This window comes from Carassius carassius, chromosome 26 (genome assembly GCF_963082965.1).
Source record: "Carassius carassius chromosome 26, fCarCar2.1, whole genome shotgun sequence".
In the NCBI taxonomy this organism is placed as follows: domain Eukaryota; kingdom Metazoa; phylum Chordata; class Actinopteri; order Cypriniformes; family Cyprinidae; genus Carassius; species Carassius carassius.
The window spans coordinates 31,007,397-31,031,270 of NC_081780.1; the positions used below are offsets into that span (position 1 = coordinate 31,007,397).

The window sequence follows — 23,874 nt, forward strand, 5'->3', positions numbered from 1 at the left end:
TAGTTAAATATATAAGATACTTGTATTGCCTTGGCCTGGAATGAGCGTATGGTTGAAAAGTCTTGATGGTTTGGAGGTTTGGTGGTGTATGAGTTGCGATCACTTCTTCCTGTTTTGAAGAGTGATAAATTCCAAAGATGTCCTAACTCGATGGTGATTTACAGTTTCTTCCCAGTGGAAAGTGAAAAGAGCTAAGAGAGACATCAGATGAGATCTTAAGATCTTTGGTGAATGGAAAGTCAAGGCACGAGGCCTGGCGCAGACTTAGGGTCCAAGAGAGTTCTAGCTCTTCCTTCTCATCCCCTTAGGATCTGAGAGAACCGCAGAAGGTGGGTCACTGATCCGAAGCCTCTAGAGGATGGGCTTGTCCAATAAGAAAGACTGAAATTCCAAGTGGGAGGTTGGAACTAATGAAGAGTTTTACAACCCTTTGTGTGAAAGCATGGAATTTGCAAAATGGAACTCAAGTGAGGGTTCAAGATCGTTTAGATCATCAGAAGACAAATTCATAGATACTAAACAAAATTACAAAAAAAATAACTAAAAACTAACTAAAATAAATGAATGAGTAGTTCTATCACAAGCATGCATAAAACAGTATTTCAAGACAAAAAGACAATATACAAGAACAGTAACAACATACACAATGACCTGAAGTATATGTGTGATCATTCAAAGAAAGGTTTTTCCATGAATGAATTAAAGAAGAGTCTGTATATGTTTATAGCAGTATGTTTCATAGACAACTTAGAAGGAGGCAGACTCTCCCACATACTTTTAGGTCGTAGTTATCTGTTCTGGCTGAGGTGTCGTGGTACCTAGTATGTTTAGAGGGGTCTGTGATTATTTGTCAATCTAACTGATTTGTTAAATCAAATGAAAAATGTTGTATCTGATTGGTCTGATCGGTAGTTACTTCCTCTACAGTCAACAATCTGGTTGTTATATTAAACATCAACTTTTGAAAACCATATTTCCCATGTTACCAAAACAGCATTCTTCCATCTTGGAAACATTGTACCTACATTAGAAACATAATGCACTTCTAGGTGGTTGTCCTGCTTCTTCAATAAACAAGCTAGAGGTAGTCCAAAATACAGCAGCTAGAGTCCTTACCAGAAAATATGATCATATTACACCAAATTTACAGTCTCTGCTCTGAATCAGCTACAAAATATTCAAAATATTTCAGAGAAGCACAGAACTGTGGTCAGCAGTAAATCTCCGGATCCGGCACCTCATTTTGGCGGATCCCCCTCCTCCAGGGGCTGCTTTTCCTTATGGAAAACAGAGAATAGCCAGATATGTGCCGTGAAAAACTATCCAGAATGAATATCTCTATTATAATTCATTATTATTATTTTAAATCGGAGGGTTTTACAAATATTTAACCAATGATAAGTATTTAAAAGAGCTTGTCTGTAAAACTTTATAACGTCATTGGATCCTCAAGCTCTCGTGAAACCTCGTCACTTCACCCCGCCTTCACTCAGATTGACGCGCACAGCATAGATGGAGGAGACAGATCTCCGCTTATCCGCAAAGCAAGGGTAAACAAATAACTGTTTGAATAGTACACCATTTTTTGCTGTTCAACATTTATTGTCTGTAAAGGCTATTGTCTGTGTGTGTTTGAAGACTGGAGAAGTAGGTTTTTGGCCATCTAGCCAATATACTTTTGTACATTTTAAAGATCCTGTGTATAAGCACTTTATCGTTTATATCATGAGCTTTTGGCCAAGTGTATTATACAGCAAAAAAAAAACAAAACAATAAACGTTATATCCTAACCTGTAAAAGGTGATGATGGCATATAATGCGCTGCACTTTCCTCAGATGCGGACAAAACTCAGATCTCCTCATTCGGCGGCCAAAGACCTTGTTAACTCCATTTGAGCTTGTTTTTCATATAGCCTGATGTTAACTGCACGTGTCTAATACAACACCAACACTGACGACGCAATGTTTAATTCTTGATTTTTCCGCCTTTTCTTTCTTTTCCCCCCTGTATTTTAGTATATTCTCGTATTCTTATATTAGTATATAACTCGTATATTCGATGTAACTGTGAGGGCACATACTGTTACAGCCTGTGGAGCGCGCCGCGCGCGAGTACCAAATGGCTTAAAATACTTAAAAGGTGTTCAAATTATACATTTTTGTGACAATGCAACAATTACCCGATTAGTAAAGTGACAGTTCTGTCAGCTGTCCCGATCGAAATGTGAGTCTATCTCAGCGTGCAGCAGGTCGCTTTAGTACAGACAAGATGCACTGATGAGAAGCTCGCTCCGACAGTTCATGGATTTGGTTTCGAATGACTGATTAAATCAAATAGTTTGTATTGATTTATTTTATTATTCAAACCTAAGCTATGTTAAATAAATGAAGGAATTCCACCCATGATAAACTTGAAAGCTGCGAGAATGATTAAAACCATGCGATATAGCTACACATAATCCCCCACAGAAATTTAGGACCTGATTAAATATAAGTCTATTATACAGAGATTTGAAATAAAAAACTCCACAACTCTTACAAAAGTTTTTAGGCCTGGAAATTGTTTTAAAATCGCATGGCATTTCCATGTTATTCATGACCTTAGAGACTAAATGCAACTGGTGCAAGCTTTTAAAATCACTTAAACTGGTCCACCAATGTGATTGCGCGAATGCTCCGTTACCTCTCCCTCCTGTAATCACATGCCGGATCCGTTACCCCGCTTTGTTCCGGGACCTCGCAATTTACAAATTAAGCACTGATTATGTTACATGTCGCAACAGAGACAGTAATATACTGGATCACTGTTACACAGCAATAAAGGATCCATATCCCTCTGTCCCACGAGCAGCTTTAGGACTCTCTGATCAGCTAAAAAATTTAACTGAAATCAACTAAACCTGTATAAAGGACTGTAAAGAGATGGACTAATGAAACCGAGCGGGTTTTACAAGCCTGTATCGACCTCATTGATTGGAGTGTTTTTGAAGCTGCATCAAATGATCTGGACGAGCTTACAGAGAATGTAACATCTTAAATCAGTTTCTGTGAAGACATGCATTCCTACCAGGACTCACTTATCCTGCAACAATAACAATCCATGGTTCACTGCAAAACCAGGGCAAAAAGATGCTTACAGGACTGGGGACAGAGTCTTGTATAAACAGACCAAATACACACTGGAAAAGGAGATCAGATTTGTGTTAGGCAAATAGGAATTATTCTGAAAAGCTAAGGATCCAGTTCTCTTCCAATGACTCAGCATCAGCGTGGAAAGGTCTGAAAGACATCAACAAATACAAGACTCTATCCCCCAGCATTGTGGAGAATATAAAACTGGCAGATGATCTGAATGAGTTTTACTACAGGTTTGAAAAAATCCAGCACACGTACAATCAGCACCGGAGCTCCCCAGGGCTCTGTTCTCTCCCCACTGCTCTTCTCCCTGAAACTAATGATTGCACATCTAAGGACCCCTCTGAAAACAAGCATGATAATGATAATGCGAGTTGAGTCTTTATTAAGACATACACCTACCCCAACCCTAAACCTAACTGTACAATATAAAAAATACAGTAATGTTAGCATGATCTGAAAGGTAGTATTATTTGTCAGAACGCCGGATTAACCCAAAAGCTTATACTGAAAGATGGAGAAGTTCCCACTCTACAAACAGAAGCTGTTATTTATGGGCCACAACCTGTAAGTATGATTTATTATTTGTTGATGTGTTTTCCCTTAATAGTTTCTCTCTTTATTTTTATGTAGTAGTAAACGCTGTTCAACGCTGATTAGCTCCACTAGTCAAATAGCTAAATGATACCGTATTTTCCGGACTATAAGTCGCACTTTTTTTCATAGTTTGGCTGGTCCTGCGACTTATAGTCAGGTGCGACTTATGTATCAAAATTAATTTGACATGAAACGCGAGAAATGAACTAACATAAAACATTACCGTCTCCAGCCGCGAGAGGGCGCTCTATGCTGCTCAGTTCTCCTGTAGTCTACACTGAAAACATCGAGCGCCATCTCACGGCTGGAGACGGTAATGTTTTCTCTTGGTTCTTGGGTCTAAATAAATGCGACTTATACTCAGGTGCGACTTATAGTCCGAAAAATACGGTAGTTAATACTTATCCGGCTACAAACTTCTGTTTAATCTCACCAGCAAACTTTGAATGTTAGTGACTAAAGCTTTAATAAGGATAAAACCGTATATCGAAAGCTAACATAAACAGCAGCAGTAATTACAAATACCAGCATATGTCAAATGTATGAGACAGCAACAAACAATAAAAACATCCCATTCTGAAAAGTCCTGTGTTTGCATACGTTCTGCTCAATCCTCATCAATTACATTCTCTAGGTCTGTTTCAGGCTCAAACTGGTAAAGCAATATTGACACCATTGTTTACAGTACACCGGAGCTGTGCAACTACCCATAATGACCTGTCTTTAATTTAGTCATGAGGCAAATATTAGAGATAAAGAGATTCATGATGCAGAATGACCGAAGAAAGACTGAGAGTGAAAACCAACCTGTTTGATCCTCAGTATCTTTATGTTTGTAAGTTTCTTCAATCCTCGTGTCTTCACTCTCCTCTTTAATAAACGCCATCTTCGTTTGTGTCTCAGTATCTTCATGTAGGCCTCTGAAAGCTTCTTCCATCCTCATGTCTTCACGCTCCTCTTTAATAAATGCCATCTTTATAGCAGCGTCTCGAGGATCTCAGTCGCTTCACAGGAGTTTATCTGTGTGATTAAGATGAGAATAATTAAAACAGAAAAACTAAGTCTCAATCAGCTCCCTAAAACAGGGGCCCATTCTTCATACATCTCTAACTCGCTGGATCTGATTGTTGATGATTTGGCTTGATCTTGGATTGGTTGGTTCTTTGAAGCCCATCCCAGGGTCATAGCAACAGGTCCGTAAACTCAAACCTGCTCGAGAGCGGCTTATTTAATGCAGCATCTTTTTAAGCAGAACTGATACTTAAAATCTGTCCCAGCCACCGATACTTCATTACGAGAGTATCCTACTGATCCAGGGACAATAATTAAAAAATTATAATCAATTAAAAATTAATTTAAACATAATATAATAATTTTGTGCAGTGTTTAATACTATAGACACAGCCAGGTTTACTCACTGAAAGATTTATTCGTCATGAAACTATTACTTCATGATTGTATTCGAGTCTTACACACAGATAATGTAGAGTCGTGCATTAATTTGAGTGATGACAGATATTATTATGGGAGTGGTTTGATGCAGATAACATGATCTTGACCCTTCTGTTCAAATATAAAATTAAATTAACTGCTAATTACAGCATTGAAATAAAAATGAAAAGCCTGTACAAAAACCATAAATATAAATATAATCTACAAAATTAAAATAAGATAAAAACCATTTCACATTTAATTTATCTATTATAACATTTATGTATTTTGTTCTCTTGTCTGTTTCTTTATAAAAGTCCAGATATTTGTCCAGTTTTTCGTCAGGTGTCTTTAATTATATGATGTCATCACGTTGTCGTCTTGCCGTCAGCCAATCGCTGAACTGCTGATCATGGTTTAGAGTGTCCATACATAACCCCTTTAAACCAAACCTTGAACACACAGTTATCTCAGATAACTCAATCCAGCCAAACTAATCATCAACAACAGGTGAATGATCAGATCCTGGTTAGAGTGGTGATATCATCTTGGATGTGATGTTTGATGAAGAACGGCCCAAACACAGCTGATCGAGCTCATCGAGGTCTGAAGGCAGGTGAGTTTAGTGCAGGACCGGGCCGGATCTAGAAGATTATTTATAGGGGGCAACACCAAAGCAAGTGCCCTTCTATAGTTTTTGGGAATGTGTGGCCTGATATACAACAGTTGTGTTCACAAATAGGCTATTGCATTGCCATGAAGTAATCAATCATATATAATGTTTAAAATAAAAAATAAATAAAACTATTTAAATCTCCATGGCACCAAGTCAAGACTCTAAAAAACATGAAAAACATCAAGCGAAGCTAAATGTGACCTGGACCACAAAACCAGCACCAGCCAACTATACACTGTGTGGGTCAAAATTATACATTTCCTTTTATGCCAAAAATCATTAGGATATAAAGTAAAGATCATGTTCCGTGAAGATATTTAGTAAATTTCCTACCGTAAATATATCATAACTTTATTTTTGATATTCAATGATGTGCATAGCTAAGAACTTCATTTGAACAACTTTAAAGATGATTTTCTCAATATTTAGATTTTTTTGCTCCCTCAGATTCCAGATTTTTTACATGGTTGTACCTCGGCCAAATATTATCAGATCCTAACAAAGATGCATGCATCACTGAAGCGGAGGAGCAGATTTATTAAGTTTGTGAGTTAGAATCTCCTAACATTAGAACAAACATATCACAGCAGTGCAAACAATGTTTGTGTTTCTGTTAACAGAGGTGTGTGATACTCTAGCAGCACCCTAGCAACTGTACAGCCAGAGCCTAGCAACCACCAGAATCTCCTAGCAACACTCTAGCAACCACCAGAATCTCCTAGCAACACTTTAGCAAACAGCAGAATCTCCTAGCAACACTTTAGCAACCACCAGAATCTCCTAGCAACACTTTAGCAACCACCAGAATCTCCTAGCAACACTTTAGCAAACAGCAGAATCTCCTAGCAACACTTTAGCAAACAGCAGAACAAAAATCTTTTCTGACCTGACTGACCAAACTATTAATACTTTTTAAACAAGACGAGCCAGCATAAATTTTTCTTATTACAGTATTTCTTAAATGATAACACACACAATTAATAGTTATAGTAATTAGTAGTTATAGTTTTCTCACAGACTGAAATGCAATCTTAAAACATCAACTTGCACACTTTAAATTTCCAGATCAAAATAAAATATTTGAGTCAAAAATCTAACTTTCTTCAGTCTAAATCTGATGAAGCAAAATAAATAAATAATAATCATCATCATATAATACTCAGACTACTGTCTTGACAAACAGCTATGGGCATATTATTTTGGTTATAATCACCAAACATTGTTTATAATGTTCTGCTCCACTATAAAGAGAGCTAAATAAGACGCATCTTTCTGTTACTCGTGTGGATGTGCTTCACTATAAAAACTCTGCTCGTTACTGTTATTAGATAGATTATAACATCACATTTTTAAAAAAGTTGTATTGATGTTAACACTTTAAAAGATTCAAAACAAACCTTTGTTCAGCAGAAACAAAAATGCAGGAGCGCGGTGCAGGCTTATGACGTCACATCGCAAAGCCAAAATAAAAGTCCTGTTTACGCAAAACAGACATCTTCTTCTTTGGTTTTATGGCGGGATGTTGAGGTGCATTGTCGCCACCTAATGTATCGGAGACCAGACAAAACCGACATCAAGTACAGAAAACATTTAAACAATAAGATAAAGGACCGATTGAAAATTAAATGGTAATAAAATCTGGTTTACATTTCCCTTAATTAATTAATCTTTAATAATAAAAAAACTGAAATCTGACTAAACATCTTTTAAGCTTTCAGATTCACAAACAAGTTTTCATTTATTGGAAAATAATTTACACATAATTTTACTCCCCATAATAGTCCTCTAAGGAATTACGGATACATTGAGAAAACAATCTAACCTGTCTTCTATAAAGAAAGTATGGTCTATCTTTGATGATTTCAGTGGTGACTCACTTTTATATGAGCAATTTTGATTTTACTTCACTTTTTGTGCAGTTAAAAAGGAAAACGGTTATCTGATTAAATTCTTAGGTTTATTTTGTTTAACTGGAAAAATATGACAGCTGTTACTCCTCATTTACCCTTGAGGGAATACTGAAAATTTTGCTGAGATTGGACTTCATTTGGGGTGTGCTCAACCAAATTTAAATTCCGTCCTAATGACTAAAAGTCAAAGTCTGCTTTATTGTCAGTTCTTCCACATGTACAGCACATACATCCACAGAATTGAAATTGTGTTACTCTCAGACCCTTGGTACATACAGATAGATAAATATTAAATACAAAATACTACTATACAAATATAAAAATTAGGACATGTAAAAAAAAGTTAAATAAAGCAGCACATGGCAGATAGAGTGCAAACAGTGAAGTAAACAGTGCAGATATAATGACTGTAGTGCAAAAGAGCTTATTCAGTCTGATTAAAGTGTCAAAAATCTCAGAGAGCAGGTCTTTTTCAGTTCTTTTTTTTTTTTTAGTTCAGTTCTTAAACTGACAGAAGAGGTAGTGGAAAGAGGTCAGTTCAGTGCTGAATGAGGTAGTGAGTAGGGCTGTGTATTGACGATACAATACGCATCAAGATACAGGGGCTGTGAAACAATATACTGCGATACTATAAGCAAGGCGATATATTGGGATATATCTTATTTTAGAAATTGGATATATTTTTAGAAGAGCTGTCATTAAGAACACACCACCATACCAATAAATAAATAAATAAACAATTGTTAATAACCAGAACACACTGGGAACTGCATTTGCAATATTCAGTCCCTGTAACATTCAATGTTATTGAACCACTTTTTGTGCAGTATGAGTAATGTTAAAGGGTGAAAAATTCAAGTGTGTGCAGGATTTTTTTAGTTTAATGTATAATATGTATAAAAAGTATTTTATAAAAAGACAACTTATATTTTTAGAACCTGATTTAAAAGTTTAAGTTTAAAATTGTGACATGCAATGTCATAACATTTTGATCTGAACAAAAAAATACATCTACTTAATATCAATGAAAAATAAAGTTATAAAGTTTTTGCAGGATTCCTAAAGAAACATATGTGAAAGTGACATACAGCCAAGTATGGTGACCCATACCCAGAATTCGTGCTCTGCATTTAACCCATCCGAAGTGGACAGACACACACACACACACACACACACACCCGGAGCAGTGGGCATCATTTATGCTGGGAATCAGTATCTTGCTCCATCAGTCATTGTATTGCCAGTCAGAGACTTGACCCCACAACCTTACGGTTAAGGTCAAACTCTTTAACCACTAGGCCACGACTTCCCACAACTGTAAAACAATAAAATAAATACAGATGTTGAACATTATCAGAACCATTTAACTTGGATTTTACAGGTTTTTCAGTTTGTATTTATGTTCTGCGTGGAATCAGAGGCCGCAATGCCCCCACCACAAAAGAAAAGTTGTGGCTGCGCAGCAACCCTAAAGGCTCTTCACATGAGACACAGCAAGCGTCGGAACCGAGGTGCCACCCACGCCGTGGCCCCGTGGCGGATGTTACCACAAAAGCCCAAATGACGTCACACTTCAGCTTTGTAGACTGAGGTGGGAACTGGAACAACTTTTTCATTCTCTATTACTAGAAGCAAACGGTATTAAAGGGTTAGTTCACCCAATAATCAAAATTATGTAATTATTAACTCACCCTCATGTCGTTCCAAACCAGTGAGACCACAGTTTAAGATATTTTAGATTTAGTCCGAGAGCTCTCAGTCCCTCCATTGAAGCTGTGTGTACGGTCTACTGTCCATGTCCAGAAAGGTAAGAAAAACATCATCAAAGTAGTCCATGTGACATCAGAGGGTCAGTTAGAATATTTTGAAGCATCAAATACATTTTGGTCCAAAAATATTTATTCATTATAATGTATTCAGCATTGTCTTCTCTTCCGTGTCTGTTGTAAGACAGTTCAAAACAAAGCAGTTTGTGATATCCGGTTCGCGAACGAATCATTCGATGTAACCGGATCTTTTTGAACCAGTTCACCAAATCGAACTGAATCGTTTTAAACGGTTCGCGTCTCCAATACGCATTAATCCACAAATGACTTAAGCTGTTAACTTTTTTAATGTGGCTGACAAGAGTTCAAACAAACCAATATCCCGGAGTAATTCATTTACTCAAACAGTACACTGACTGAACTGCTGTGAAGAGAGAACTGAAGATGAACACCGAGCCGAGACAGATAACGAACAAAAGACTGACTCGTTCTCGAAACAAGAACCGGTTGCATCGGTTTTAGGATCACCAGTAGTTCTTTCGGACAGTTCGATTCAATAAACCGGTTGAAGAAAACGGTTCACCGGTTCTTTTGCGCTCAACGTAATGGCGTCATTGGCGATGATTGTCCTTGATTCAAGCCTTCGGTTTACCCGCGCTCATAACATTAGCACAGAATCAGTTCTGAATCAATCACAAAAAGAATCAGTTTGGTTCAGACGCTCTGTGTGTCCGTCTGCTTCACGCTGAATCACACATGCGCAGTATCATCAGCTCCTCGGTTCTCGAATCAGACGCATCTGACAGAAACGGTTCTTGACCTGAGAACGAGTCAGTCTTTTGTTCGTTATCTGGCTTGGCTCGGTGTTCATCTTCAGTTCTCTCTTCACAGCAGTTCAGTTAGTGTACTGTCTGAGTAAATTAATTACTCCGGGATATTGGTTTGTTTGAACTCAGAGGGAGTGTCAGCCACATTAAATTCGGTTCGATTTGGTGAACTGGTTCAAAAAGATCCAGTTACATCAAATGATTCATTCGCGAACCGGATATCACAAACTGCTTTGTTTTGAACTCTCTCACAACAGACACAGAAGAGAAGACGATGCTGAATAAAGTCGTAGTTTTTGCTATTTTTGGACCAAAATGTGTTATCGATGCTTCAACAAATTCTAACTGACCCTCTGATGTCACATGGACTACTTTGATGATGTTTTTTCTTACCTTTCTGGACATGGACAGTAGACCGTACACACAGTTTCAATGGAGGGACTGAGAGCTCTCGGACTAAATCTAAAATATCTTAAACTGTGTGCCGAAGATAAACGGAGGTCTCACTGGTTTGGAACGACATGAGGGTGAGTTATTAATGACATAATTATGATTATTGGGTGAACTAACCCTTTAATGCTAACGATAGTGGCGTGCCTTAATGCTAGTTCTTCCTGTCACTGTGTAAGTTCATGATGAAGACTTATCTAGTGGTTGGGATACAAACAATTAATATTGAACAACTGCCATGAATCTTGTATGAATTTTTTTTTAAATATTGATGTTTCATTTTAGAGAATCGATGCAGTATCGCTAAGCAAAACATTGCAATACTTACGTGTATTAATACTTTCTTACACCCCTAGTAGTGAGCAGACCAATGCTGCACAAAGTGACTGGCGCAGTTCACAGTGTGTTAGTGGGATGAGGGAGAGGATGGTCCTGCTGAAGTGGGAGCTGGGGCGGCAGCAAAAGAGGGAAGGAGATTCAGAATTCAGTGGTGCCTGGGGAAAAAACTGGGAAGGGGGGCAAGGTCTGGCGGGAGTTCAGCTTCCAGAAAGCCTGATGAATGAAGCAATGATTTTCTCAGCTGCTCTCACTATGCGCTGAAGGGTCTTCCAGCAGGACGCATTGCAAGTGCCATAACCACACGGTGATGCAGCTCGTCAGGATGCTCTCGATGGTGCCTTTATAGAAGGTGTACATGATGGGGGGGCGGGGCTCTGCTCTTCTCATTTACTTGGCCTAATTTTTGTTCACACAGACACATCCGGTTTTGAGCGCACGCTCGCGTATCTGACTGCCGCTGCTCCCGGATACATTTTTTATTTATTAATTTTTTTTATACTAGTATTGTTGCTTAACTTAGGTTTTATTATATAGTTATTGTTTGGCGCTATCCTCTGGGTGTATCATCTGTTTGATGTTCCTCCTTACATTTGATGAACTAGTGCTTTAGCAGTGACTGCCTGTGGCTAGGTGTCTGGTGCCGGCTGTGGTGAGACTTTGTGTGATCTGCTTTCATCTACTAACGCCGCTGCTCGCAGCAGGCAAAACTCCAGTCGTGTCACTGGCCTGCATGGCTTGATGCTAGGATACGGTCGACTGCCTTTTGGTCGGATGTGGGAAGAGCTGAATAACCTGCTACATCTACGGGCTTTTGGCTATGCTAGCTACCTGCTATTCAGACCGGGTGATTTGTATGTACGTAGACTTGGTACTGTTTATGATGGCCACATCCGGATATTAAGATCTTAAAGGCCTAGGCTTGGATGTGAGGATTTTAAGAGGATGAAGCCTTCTCCGCACTTTGCATCGGTAGGTCACATTTGTTTCAACACACTCCACCGTGTTCCTGTTGCTGTTTTGGGCATTGGATGCTACATTTTACTTATAAAGCCCTGAATGGTTTAGCACCTCAGTATTTGAATGAGCTCCTTTTACATTATAATCCTCTACGTCCGCTACGTTCTCAAAACTCAGGCAATTTGATAATACCTAGAATATCAAAATCAACTGCAGGCGGCAGATCCTTTTCCTATTTGGCGCCCAAACTCTGGAATAACCTACCTAACATTGTTCGGGAGGCAGACACACTCTTGCAGTTTAAATATAGATTAAAGACCCATCTCTTTAACCTGGCATACACATAACATACTAATATGCTTTTATTATCCAAATCCGTTAAAGGATTTTTAGGCTGCATTAATTAGGTAAACCGGAACCGGAAACACTTCCCATAACACCCTATGTACTTGCTACATCATTAGAAGAATGGCATCTACGCTAATATTTGTCTGTTTCTCTCTTGTTCCGAGGTCAACGTGGCCACCAGATCCAGTTTGTATCCAGATCAGAGGGTCACTGCAGTCACCCGGATCCAGTACGTATCCAGACCAGATGGTGGATCAGCACCTAGAAAGGACCTCTACATCCCTGAAAGACAGCGGAGACCAGGACAACTAGAGCCCCAGATACAGATCCCCTGTAAAGACCTTGTCTCAGAGGAGCACCAGGACAAGACCACAGGAAACAGATGATTCTTCTGCACAATCTGACTTTGCTGCAGCCTGGAATTGAACTACTGGTTTCGTCTGGTCAGAGGAGAACTGGCCCCCCAACTGAGCCTGGTTTCTCCCATTCTGTTACTGTTTTTTTCTCTATTCTGTCACCGATGGTGTTTCGGTTCCTTGCCGCTGTCGCCTCTGGCTTGCTTAGTTGGGGACACTTCATCTACAGCGATATCGTTGACTTGATTGCAAATAAATGCACAGACACTATTTAACTGAACATAGATGACATAACTGAATCCAATGATGAACTGCCTTTAACTATCATTTTTGCATTATTGACACTGTTTTCCTAATGAATGTTGTTCAGTTGCTTTGACGCAATGTATTTTGTTTAAAGCGCTATATAAATAAAGGTGACATTGACATTGACATTTTATGTATTTATGACTCTGTGTTATTCATCACTGGATTTGCACAAACTGAACTGTTCACTCTCTCTCTCCGTGGATATATATAATCATTGTGCATCCTTAGAAATTCTGTGCCGTCCTTGGTATGTTCACCGCGGATCTAGATGCAGTCTCTATGGGGACAAGAAGGCTGGCTCTCCAGATGCCGATTATATCCCAGCAATGTCATCACGCCGGTCTTGGTTAAAATCCAGACCCTTTAATTGGTCTGTTCTGATCTGTTAACCCTTTGAATTTTTGTTCAGTTAAGTTTTCTTCTCCAAGTGTTGTAAGGGCTGAACCACAGATAGTAAGGATGGCACTGATTAATATTAGATCTCTATCAAACAAATTATTTGTTTTGAATGACTTTTTTAAAACAAATTCTCTTGATTTGTTATTCATAACTGGTTCATGGTTGAAGCAGGATGAATTATTACCACTCGGTGAACTCTCTCCACTGGACTGTGCATTTTTTAGTACTCCTAGGCTTTCTGGCCAGGGCGGTGGTGTTGCAACTGTTTTTAAAAACAATTTAAAAACAAACAATTAATTACATTTACATTACATTTATTCATTTAGCAGACGCTTTTATCCAAAGCAACTTACAGATGAGGACAGTGGAAGCAATCAAAAACAACAAAAAAGAGCAATGATATATAAGTGCTATAACAAGTCTCAGTTAGGTTAATACAGTACAAGTAGCATGGGCTTTTAAATAATAAATAAAAAGAAAACCGATAGAATAAAATAAGAATAAAGCAAGCTAGTGTTAGAGGTCTCTACACACACACACACACATATATATATATTGAGGCGGGGTGAAGTAGGACACGACTCGAGGATGAAGGTAAGTTCCCCGAAGGGTGGATTTTATTAACATAAAAAGGGTAGTTGAAGGCGTTACTGTGAGGCGGTTTGGTGCTCGGCGTCTTGGCTAAGGGTGCGCTGGTGCAGTGTGGGTCCGTGCTCTCCCGTGGGCATTGGGGCTGGCGGTCACATGCTGCTCTCTGTGGGCAAAGGGAAAGACAAGATTAGCAGAGTCTTGCGGAGACATCTCTCACCTCTGTACCCGCTTGCGGGAGCTTCGGCTGATGGGGCGCTGGTGTGACCGCTCAGCCCGTGGTGAGCAGGTGCAGGTGTGCCTGCTCCGTTTCCAGGGTGACGCTGATGAGAGCTCGGGACACGTGTAACCCCCCCCCCCCCCACCCCCTAAGCATCGTCCTGTTCCTCTGGAGAAGTGGGGAGATCGGGGAGGGTGGAGCCTGACAGACCTGCGAAAGCTGACCACAGGCGGGAGAGTCCGTCAGCGTTGGCGTTGACCGTCCCGTTGCACGGTGAAGTTGAAGTCTTGGAGCACGAGGAACCACCGTGTCACCCTGGCATTGGTCTCCTTAGCCTGGGCCATCCACTGCAGGGGAGCGTGGTCTGTTAGGAGGGTGAAGTGGCGGCCGAGGAGGTAATACCTGAGCTTCAGGACTGCCCACTTGACGGCCAACCCTTCCCTCTCCACGTGGCGTACCGTTGTTCTGCAGGGGTCAGCCTTCGGCTTATGAACATCACCGGGTGTTCCTCACCATCAAGGCCCTGCGATAGGATGGCTCCCAACCCGGTGTTGGAGACATCCGTCTGCAGCAAGAAGGGGCGGTTGAAGTCGGGGGCACGGAGGACCGGTTCTGTTTTGAGGGACGCTTTGATCTTGAGGAACGCTGCTTCCGTCTCGGAGGTCCATGGGACCTTCTCCAGCTGCCCCTTCCTTGTCAGGTCTGTCAGGGGAGAAGCTAAGGAGGATATGTTAGGGATAAAGCAGCAGTAATACCCCGCCAACCCCAAAAAGGCCGGTACCTGTGTCTTGGAGGTGGGCCGTGGCGCAGAGAGTATAGCTGCCACCTTCTTCTCTTGAGGTTTAATAAGGCCGCGACCCACCTGGTATCCCAAGTATTTTGCTTCGGCGAGGACCAGATGACACTTCCGGGGGTTGGCGGTCAGGCCAGCCCGGCGTAGTTCCGTCAGCACCCTCCGCAGCCGCTACAGATGGTCCTCCCAGGTCTCCGAGTGGATAACGACGTCGTCAAGGTAGGCCGTCGCGTAGGCCTGATGCGGCCGGAGGAGGACGTCCATTAGCCGTTGGAAAGTGGCTGGGGCCCCGTGTTGGCCAAAGGGAAGGACCCGGTACTGCCAGTGGCCACTTGGGGTAGAGAAGGTTGTTTTCGGTTTTGCCTGATCTGTCAAGGGGACCTGCCAGTAGCCCTTGGTAAGGTCCAGAGTGGATATGAACCGGGCCCTTCCCAAACGGTCCAGTAGTACATCGACGCGGGGCATGGGGTAACAGTCGAACTCGGAGACCTTGTTCAGGTGGCGGAAGTCGTTACAGAAGCGGAGGGTGCCGTCAGGCTTCCGAACCATGAGGATGGAGCTGGACCATGGGCTGCGCGATGGTTCAATTACCCCTAACCGCAGCATCTCCTGTACCTCATCCTCGATGGCGTGTTGCTGAGCCTCCGGGACATGGTAGGGCCGCTGCTGGACGATGGTCCCCAGTGGTGTGCCGACGTCGTGTTCCAAGACGTGGGTCCGCCTAGGCTGTGGGGAGAACACATCCGGAAACTGACTGACGAGGTGCTGCAGCTCCGACTTTTGGGCGGCGGAGATTTGGGGATCCATATCCACAACCACAGGAGTCGAGCCGGTGTAAGCGGAGAGCTTCCATGGTCATGGGCTCATCCTGGGTGCCCTCCAGCGTGCGCTCTCTCCCCTACCTCCCTGTGTTGGGTGGCCTCCGCCAGCTCTATGGCCTCAACGAGTTCATCCATGTTGGCCGGGTTCCGCATGTTGGCGGCCTGACGTAGCGGGCGGGGAACAGCACGTAGGAGGCGGTCGACCACAACGCGCTCCACTACCTGGTGTACGGTGGGACCCCCGGCCAGCAACCAGTGTTGGGCCAGACGGGAGAGGCTAGCGGCTTGAGTCTGGGCCGGCTGCCGTGGGTCGAAGGTCCATTCGTTGAACAGCTGGGCAGCACTGATCGGAGACAGCCCCATCCGTCCCAGGATCTCCTTCCGCAAGTCCTTGTAGGAGGTGCTTTGTTCCAGGGGAAGCGCGAAGTACGCTCGCTGAGCCTCTCCCGTGAGCAGTGGGGCAACGATGCGCGCCCATTCCTCCTTGGGTCTCAAACACACACACACATTGCATAATAAATGAAAAGAAAATAGAATACAAAAAGATTAGAAAGGTAGTTAGATTTTTTAAAGAATAGAATTAGAATAGTGAGTGTTAAAGTTGGAGGGTCAAATAAAAATTACTGATGTGTATTCCAGCTTTGAGGTGCAGTTAATGAGAATTTATATAGGGAGCTCTGTTTTATGTGCACTTGTTTACAGACCTTTGAAAATTAATAAGGATTTTATTCAACAATTTTCTGAGTTTCTTTCTAACATTGTGTCTCAATGTGATAGACTGCTGATTCTTGGGTATTTTAACATTCATCTCTGTTGTCCATCCAACCTCTGGTGGAAGAGTTTGTATGCCTTATTGAAACTTTAAATCTGTCACAATTTGTTTTTAATCCTACTCATAATTTGGGGCATATGTTGGATTTGGTGTTATCATATGGGTTTCCCATAAAGAATTCGAAAGTTATTGATGCCGCCTTTTCAGACCATCTGCCAATTGTGCTTGAATCGGTTTGTGCATCTCCTTTTCCCATATGTGCTCAGGCTGTAAGTTTTTCTCGACTTCTTAGACTATTGACGGCCAGCTTATTCTCCAAACAATTCCAGACAAATTCTGTGGACGCTGTCCTCTTCAGCAATTTAAACACTGATGAGATGGTGGAAGTTTTTACTAAGTCTTGTTCTATCTGCCTAGATTCCTTGCTCCCCTTGTGCATAGGAAAGCAATGGGAAGGGGATCTACTCAGCCATGGTTAAATGACACCATGTGCTCTCTTACACAAGAGTGTAGGAAGGCTGAGCAAAAATGGAAGAAAGATAAACTCCAGGTCTCATATGAGTATTTAAGGGCCTGTTTAACTAGCTACCATAAGACAGTCAAAGAGGCAAAATCTGTATTTCTTTCTAATCTTATCAATGAAATAACAGTGAATACTGCATTACAATGCTTGAAAAATACACATTCAGTAGTTCCAAAGCTTGCTGTTGATCAGGTCTCTTCAGTTAATATTCACCGCAGTTATTGCAGAAAATAACATAGTGAAATTATCAATGCAGACCAGTGTTGAGAAGGTTACTTTGGAAATGTAATAGGTTACAGATCACAAGTAACCCTATTTAAAATGTAACAGTAGTGTAACTTTTTAAATTACTATATTAAAGTAATATAACTGATTACTTTTCATTACTTTTTTTCTAATTAATGTTAATTAATTAACATTAATTCATTATTTAATTTATGATCTAATTAAATTAATTCATTATTTAAATTATGAACTAATTAAATTAATTTTTTAAAAACATTTACACCATGCTGGGTTAACCTTACAGTAGTGCTCAACCCTGTCAGACCATAAATATCCTTCATCATTTGAATTAAGATGATCACATTTGAACACATCCACCACAAAATCAGACTTTACTACTGCCTTTTACTTTGCATATTTAAAATCATAAGAAATCGTATACTGATACTGTTTTTGAAACCAGATCTTTGCATAACTACAGGAAACACTTCATCTAACAATGGTTTGGGGAATAAATTGTTAATTAAAAAATAATAATAAATAAAAGCATATACATCAACTCAGATACAATTATCTAATAAGCATACATCCTGTTCTGTGTACTAAACTCCTGAAACATTGCTGTCTCTTTATATATGATGATAGTTTTCTTAAAATAAGTCAAATGCTCATGTAGTGACTTATGAGCAGTTCTAGAGATTATGTTTACACTCATTGGGAAAAAAATATGGGTACCCTTGGTAAAAATGATCAAAGGAGGCTGTGAAAATTAATCTGCATTGTTAATCCTCTTGATCTTTAATGTAAAAAAAATCACAAAAATGTATTCTTACATTGGATAATAAGAATATAAAATGGAGGGGGGGGGGGGGGGGGGGTTCATTATGAAAAAAATGTTTGGCAGAAGTTTGGTTTTGTACAGCAGTATATTTCATTGTACAAATGGGGTACTTTCTATCCGTTCACCAAACCCATCTTGTTTGCTGCTAAAAAGCTCATTTTTTAGTTTCATCTGATCATAGAAGCCAGTCCCATTTGAAGTTCCAGTCATGTCTGATTACTGAATATGCTTTAGTTTTTTTTTGGATGAGCTATTTTTCTTGAGACCCTCCCGAAAAACATGTGGTGATGTAGGTACTGTTTGACCATTTTTATTTACGGTTTTCTGAACTCGAGACTCAACTATTTTCTGCAGTTCTCCAGCTGTGATCCTTGGAGAGTCTTTAGCCACTCAAACTCTCCTTCTCACCATGCATTAGGACGATATAGATACATTTACATTTAATCATTTAGCAGACGCTTTTATCCAAAGCGACTTACAAATGAGAACAATAGAAGCAGTCAGGTCAACAAGGGAACAACAACAGTATACAAGTGCCATGACAAGTCTCAGTTAGTCTAGTATAGAACGCATAGGTAGGATTTTTTTTTTTTTTTAATTAAAAGACAAGAAAAGAAAAAGTGCTAGTGTTAGTTGGTTAAGTGCAGGCGAAAAAGATGAGTCTTTAGCCGTTTCTTGAAAATGAGTAAAGATGAGTAAAGCTGTACGAATTGAGATTGGGAGGTCATTCCACCAGCTGGGCACAGTCCAGGAAAAGGTCCTTGAGAGTGATTTTGAACTTCTTTGGGATGGTACCACAAGGCGTCTATCACTTGCAGAGCGCAAACTTCTGGAGGGCACATAAGATTTAACCAATGAGTTTAGGTAAGTTGGTGCCGTGCCAGTGGTCGTCTTGTAGGCTAGCATCAGTACCTTGAATTTGATGCGAGCAGCTACTGGTAGCCAGTGTAACCTGATGAGGAGAGGAGTAACGTGAGCTTTTTTTGGCTCATTGAAGACAACCCTCGCTGCTGCATTCTGGATCAAGTGCAGAGGCTTGACAGTACATGCAGGAAGGCCCGCCAGTAGAGCATTACAATAGTCCAGTCTGGAGAGAACAAAAGCTTGGACAAGAAGTTGGGTGGCTTGCTCTGACAGGAAGGGTCTAATCTTCCTAATGTTGTATAAGGCAAACCTGCAGGACCGGGTAGTTGTAGCAATGTGGTCTGTGAAGCTTAACTGATGATCCATCACAACTCCTAGGTTTCTAGCTGTCCTCGAAGGAGTAATGGTTGATGAGCCCAGCTGTATAGAGAAGTTGTGATGAAGCAATGGGTTATCTGGAATCACTAGGAGTTCTGTCTTCGTAATGTTAAGCTGAAGGTGATTGTCATTCATCCAGCTAGAGATGTCACTCAGACAGGCTGAAATGCGAGCAGCTACCGTCGGGTTATCTGGCTGGAATGAGAAGTAGAGTTGGGTGTCATCAGCGTAGCAGTGATAAGAAAAGCCATGCTTCTGAATGACAGATCCTAATGATGTCATGTAGATGGAGAAGAGAAGTGGTCCAAGTACTGAGCCTTGAGGAACCCCAGTAGCAAGGTGTTGTAACTTAGAAACATCACCCCTCCAAGACACACTGAAGGATCTGTCAGAGAGTTAGGACTTAACCCACAGGAGTGCTGTTCCAGAGATGCCCATCTTTCTGAGGGTGGACAGGAGAATCTGGTGATTAACAGTGTCAAAAGCAGCAGAAAGGTCCAGTAAGATGAGTACCGAGGATTTTGAAGCTGCTCTTGCTAGTCGCAGGGCTTCAGTAACCGAGAGCAGAGCAGTCTCAGTTGAGTGGCCACTTTTGAAGCCAGATTGGTTGCTGTCCAGAAGGTTGTTCTGTACAAGGAACATAGAAAACTGGTTGAACACAGCTCGCTCAAGTGTCTTTGCAATGAATGGAAGAAGGGATACCGGTCTGTAGTTTTCAAGAAGCACTGGATTTAGAGATGGTTTCTTGAGCAGTGGGCTTACCCTAGCCTGCTTGAATGCTGAGGGAAATGTTCCAGAGTGAAGAGAGGAGTTGATAACGTGAGTAAGCGAAGGTATGACTGAAGAAGAGATCGCTTGAAGGAGGTGAGTGGGGATCGAATCAAGTGGACAAGTAGTAGGATGGTTGGACAGGAGAAGTTTGGAGACGTCCATCTCTGAGAGTGGGGAGAAGGAGGAGAAAGAGTGTGCGTCGGTCATTGTGAAGTTGTCCTCAGTCTGCGGTGTGGAGAATTGGTCGCTGATGGATCTTGTCTTATTTGTGAAGAAAACTGCAAAGTCGTCCGCTGTAAGAGTCGATGGAGGAGGTGGTGGCGGCGGATTAAGAAGAGAAGAGAAAGTCTTGAAGAGTGTCCGAGCGTCACAGCAGCTATTAATTTTGTTGTGGTAGTAGGATGTTTTAGCCGTGAAGACATTTGCAGAGAAGGAAGAGAGGAGAGACTGATACACACTGAGGTCTGTAGAGTTTCTTGATTTCTGCCATTTCCTCTCTGCAGCCCTGAGTTTAGAGCGATGTTCACAGAGAACCTCAGACAGCCAGGGGGCAGATGGGGCGGTGCGTGCTGGTCTAGACAACAGTGGGCAAAAGTTGTCCAAGCAAGATGTTAAAGTGGAGCAAAGAGTGTCCGTAGGGCTGTTCGTGTCCAGAGCAGAGAACTGAGAGAGTGCAGGAAGCGAGGATGAAACCACAGAAGATAGGCGAGATGGAGAGAGTGAGCGTAGGTTACGTCGAAAGGTGACCTGCGTTGGAGTGTGAGGCACTTCAGGAGTAAGTGTTAGGTTAGCAGTAATGAGGAAGTGGTCTGAGGTGTGCAGTGGAGCAACTGAAGAGTTGTCCACAGAGCAACAGCGCGTGTAGATGAGGTCCAGTTGGTTGCCTGATTTGTGAGTCGCTGTAGTAGACACTAGCTTGAGATCAAATGAGGAGAGCAGAGTTTTGAAGTCAGCAGCCTGGGGTTTATCTAGGTGGATGTTGAAGTCACCAAGCAGTACCAGAGGAGTACCATCTTCAGGAAAGTTCGATAGCAGCACATCCAACTCCTCCAAGAAGTTTCCCAATTGACCTGGGGGACGATAAATGACCACAAAGTGGATTTTAACAGGGTGGGTTACAGTAATGGCATGTGATTCAAATGAACCAGTACCTGTAGGTGATGGCTGAAGATCAAATTTCCATTCTTTTGATATAAGGAGACCTGTCCCTCCACCCCTCCCAGTGGTACGAGGAGTGTGGGAACAAGTGAAATTAGTGGAGAGGGCTGCAGGGGTGGCAGTATCTTCAGGTTTGATCCAAGTCTCTGTCAGTGCCATGAGGTTGAGACCGGAATGAGTAGCAAGAGAAGAAATGAAGTCTGCTTTGTTAACTGCAGACTGGCAATTCCAGAGACCAACTGGAATAGAGAGCGTAGTAGTAGAGGTCAGAGGGACAGGCCGTAGGTTTGTCAGACAGGCCTTCCTGTGACGTACATAGCGTGCTCTCCGAGTGTTAGTAGTGATAGTAGAGATCTGAAAACACATAGATACACATCCTCTTCCAGGCAGATTCATAACAATGGGAATTTTCACTGCTCTAGCTCTTTTCTTATAGCCACTTCAATAATATGTGAAGCTCAATTATCTTTTGCTGCACATCAGAAATATATTCTTAGTTTTTTTCTCCTTGTGATAGATTGGATGAAATTTTCATTGTCTCCTTTTGATCATATTCACCAATCCTGCCAATATTTTGGCCATGACTGTATGTGTTCATGTACATATAGACAGTGTTAGCTTCAGTAGGCATATGTGTAGTAATCAAACATGTCTGTGCCATTCATTTCCACGAGGGGCCGACTGAGAAAAAATTTCAGACCGGGAAAACTCATGCAAACTAATTCTGAAACCTATATAACCCTATTTTTTGTATGGACCTGACATAAAAAAGATTTAAAATCCTTAGGTTGGGGACATGCAAAATAATTAAAAGTTCTCTCCTGACTGCACCTTCACTTCCCTTTTTCTTTTCAGCCTCTTTATTTTGCCGATATCCATCTCTCTCATGACTTTAATATTCACAAAACTATACTTTCTAAATTGCCAACATGTCAAAATTAGTACATTACTACAATATTTTTATAGAAAAATCCTAATACTGAGCATGAGTCATGTTTTTACAAAAACTACCCATGCTTTTATTATATATATATATATATATATATATATATATATATATATATATATATATATATATATATATCATCAGAACGCAAAGAATTATGGGTATGTTTGTCACAGTGTCTGGTTGGTGTGCCCTGGGTAACCACTAGATGTCCTCCTTCCCCACGGTGTCTGTCACTTCCTGAACCACATTCCCCACGATCTCTGTCTCCTCATTGCACTCAGCTGTCACTGGTCATTAATCATTGCACTCAGCCAATTCCCCATTAGCATTGTCATTTCCCTGTGTATTTATACCCTGTCTGTTTTAGTATGTGTCACGGAGTCCTTGTAGTTATCACGACAAATTCTAGTCTTGTTCTTGCCCATGTGTTTGTGTCGGTCTATGATTGTTTGGATTGCTAATTTGGTTTTGACCCCTGCCTGGACTGATTACGATTTGGATTACCCCAATAAAAGCATACCTGCATTTGGATCTCTGTCTGTGTTTTCTGGATCGCGATCGTGACAATGTTTGGTGTGTTTACATGTGCTGGCATAGCAGGCTAGTGTTCTGGCATGAAAATAATGAAAAATTAGCATGAAAAACAGAATATAATCCTACAAAATGCAGCGGACTAAAGAAAACATTGTCAGACCATACCGCCTAAACCTAAATCCTAATGCAAAGATATGACGAATAAATAAAGGGAATCAAAGGACTGGATCCTTACGAGCAGAACAACTGTTGCCCAACTTCCAGCACCCATATATATATATATATATATATACAACTACATGATATTGTTAGTGTTAGTGCATACACACACAAAGTTCTCAGTAACTCGCTGCAGTAGGCCCAGCTCTTTTTTACAGATGGATGGGTCCATCTCTCATCTCCGCTCTCTCTCATCTATCTGCATGCAGTCAGAATTCAACAAACCAGCGTGTGTGAGTTTGTGTGTGTGTGTGTGTGTAAGAGAGGCGCAGGCGCGATTGAACAGTGGAAACATAAAAACATACTCCATCATTTTGTTCATACAGGACATCATTCAAACTGCAAAGTCAGGATCACACTCCAACATTTCATAGGCAGGTTTGCCTGCAAACACAGTCGAAAAATGTAATAATGTATAAAGCACTGTAAAAATACTCTGATGCAAGTAAAAGTCTTGCATTGAAAATGCTACTTAAGTAAATATAATCAAGTATAAACATAACAGGGACATTTGTTTAAAAGTAAACTGGGACTACAGTATTATTATATATTATATCATTAGATTGTTACTGCACATCAGCAACTCATCAGGAAAATGAACAATCTCAGACACCTTGGTCCACGTATCACTTTTAATAAATTTTGTTATGTCCCTGTACGCAAACAGGGACACATCATAGATTATTGCAAATGCGAAACAGCAATAATCAACCTGTCC

The 23,874-nt window shown here is 41.1% G+C and overlaps 1 protein-coding gene across 3 annotated transcripts in view; it reads right to left on the reverse strand.

Annotated features, from left to right (window-relative positions):
• Positions 1–7,376, reverse strand: part of LOC132106078 (gastrula zinc finger protein XlCGF57.1-like) — a 35,242-nt gene extending 27,866 nt beyond the window's left edge. For all 3 annotated transcript variants that reach the window (XR_009424024.1, XM_059511704.1, XM_059511703.1), the window contains exons 1-2: positions 7,237–7,376; positions 4,540–4,752 (exon numbers count right to left, since the gene is read on the reverse strand). Coding sequence is in view for 2 of the 3 variants with exons in the window: in XM_059511704.1 (XP_059367687.1) it covers positions 4,540–4,705 (166 nt within the window). In the remaining variant the exon portion in view is untranslated. The remainder of the gene's footprint in view (positions 1–4,539; positions 4,753–7,236) is intronic.
• Between the last annotated feature and the right edge of the window lie 16,498 nt (positions 7,377–23,874).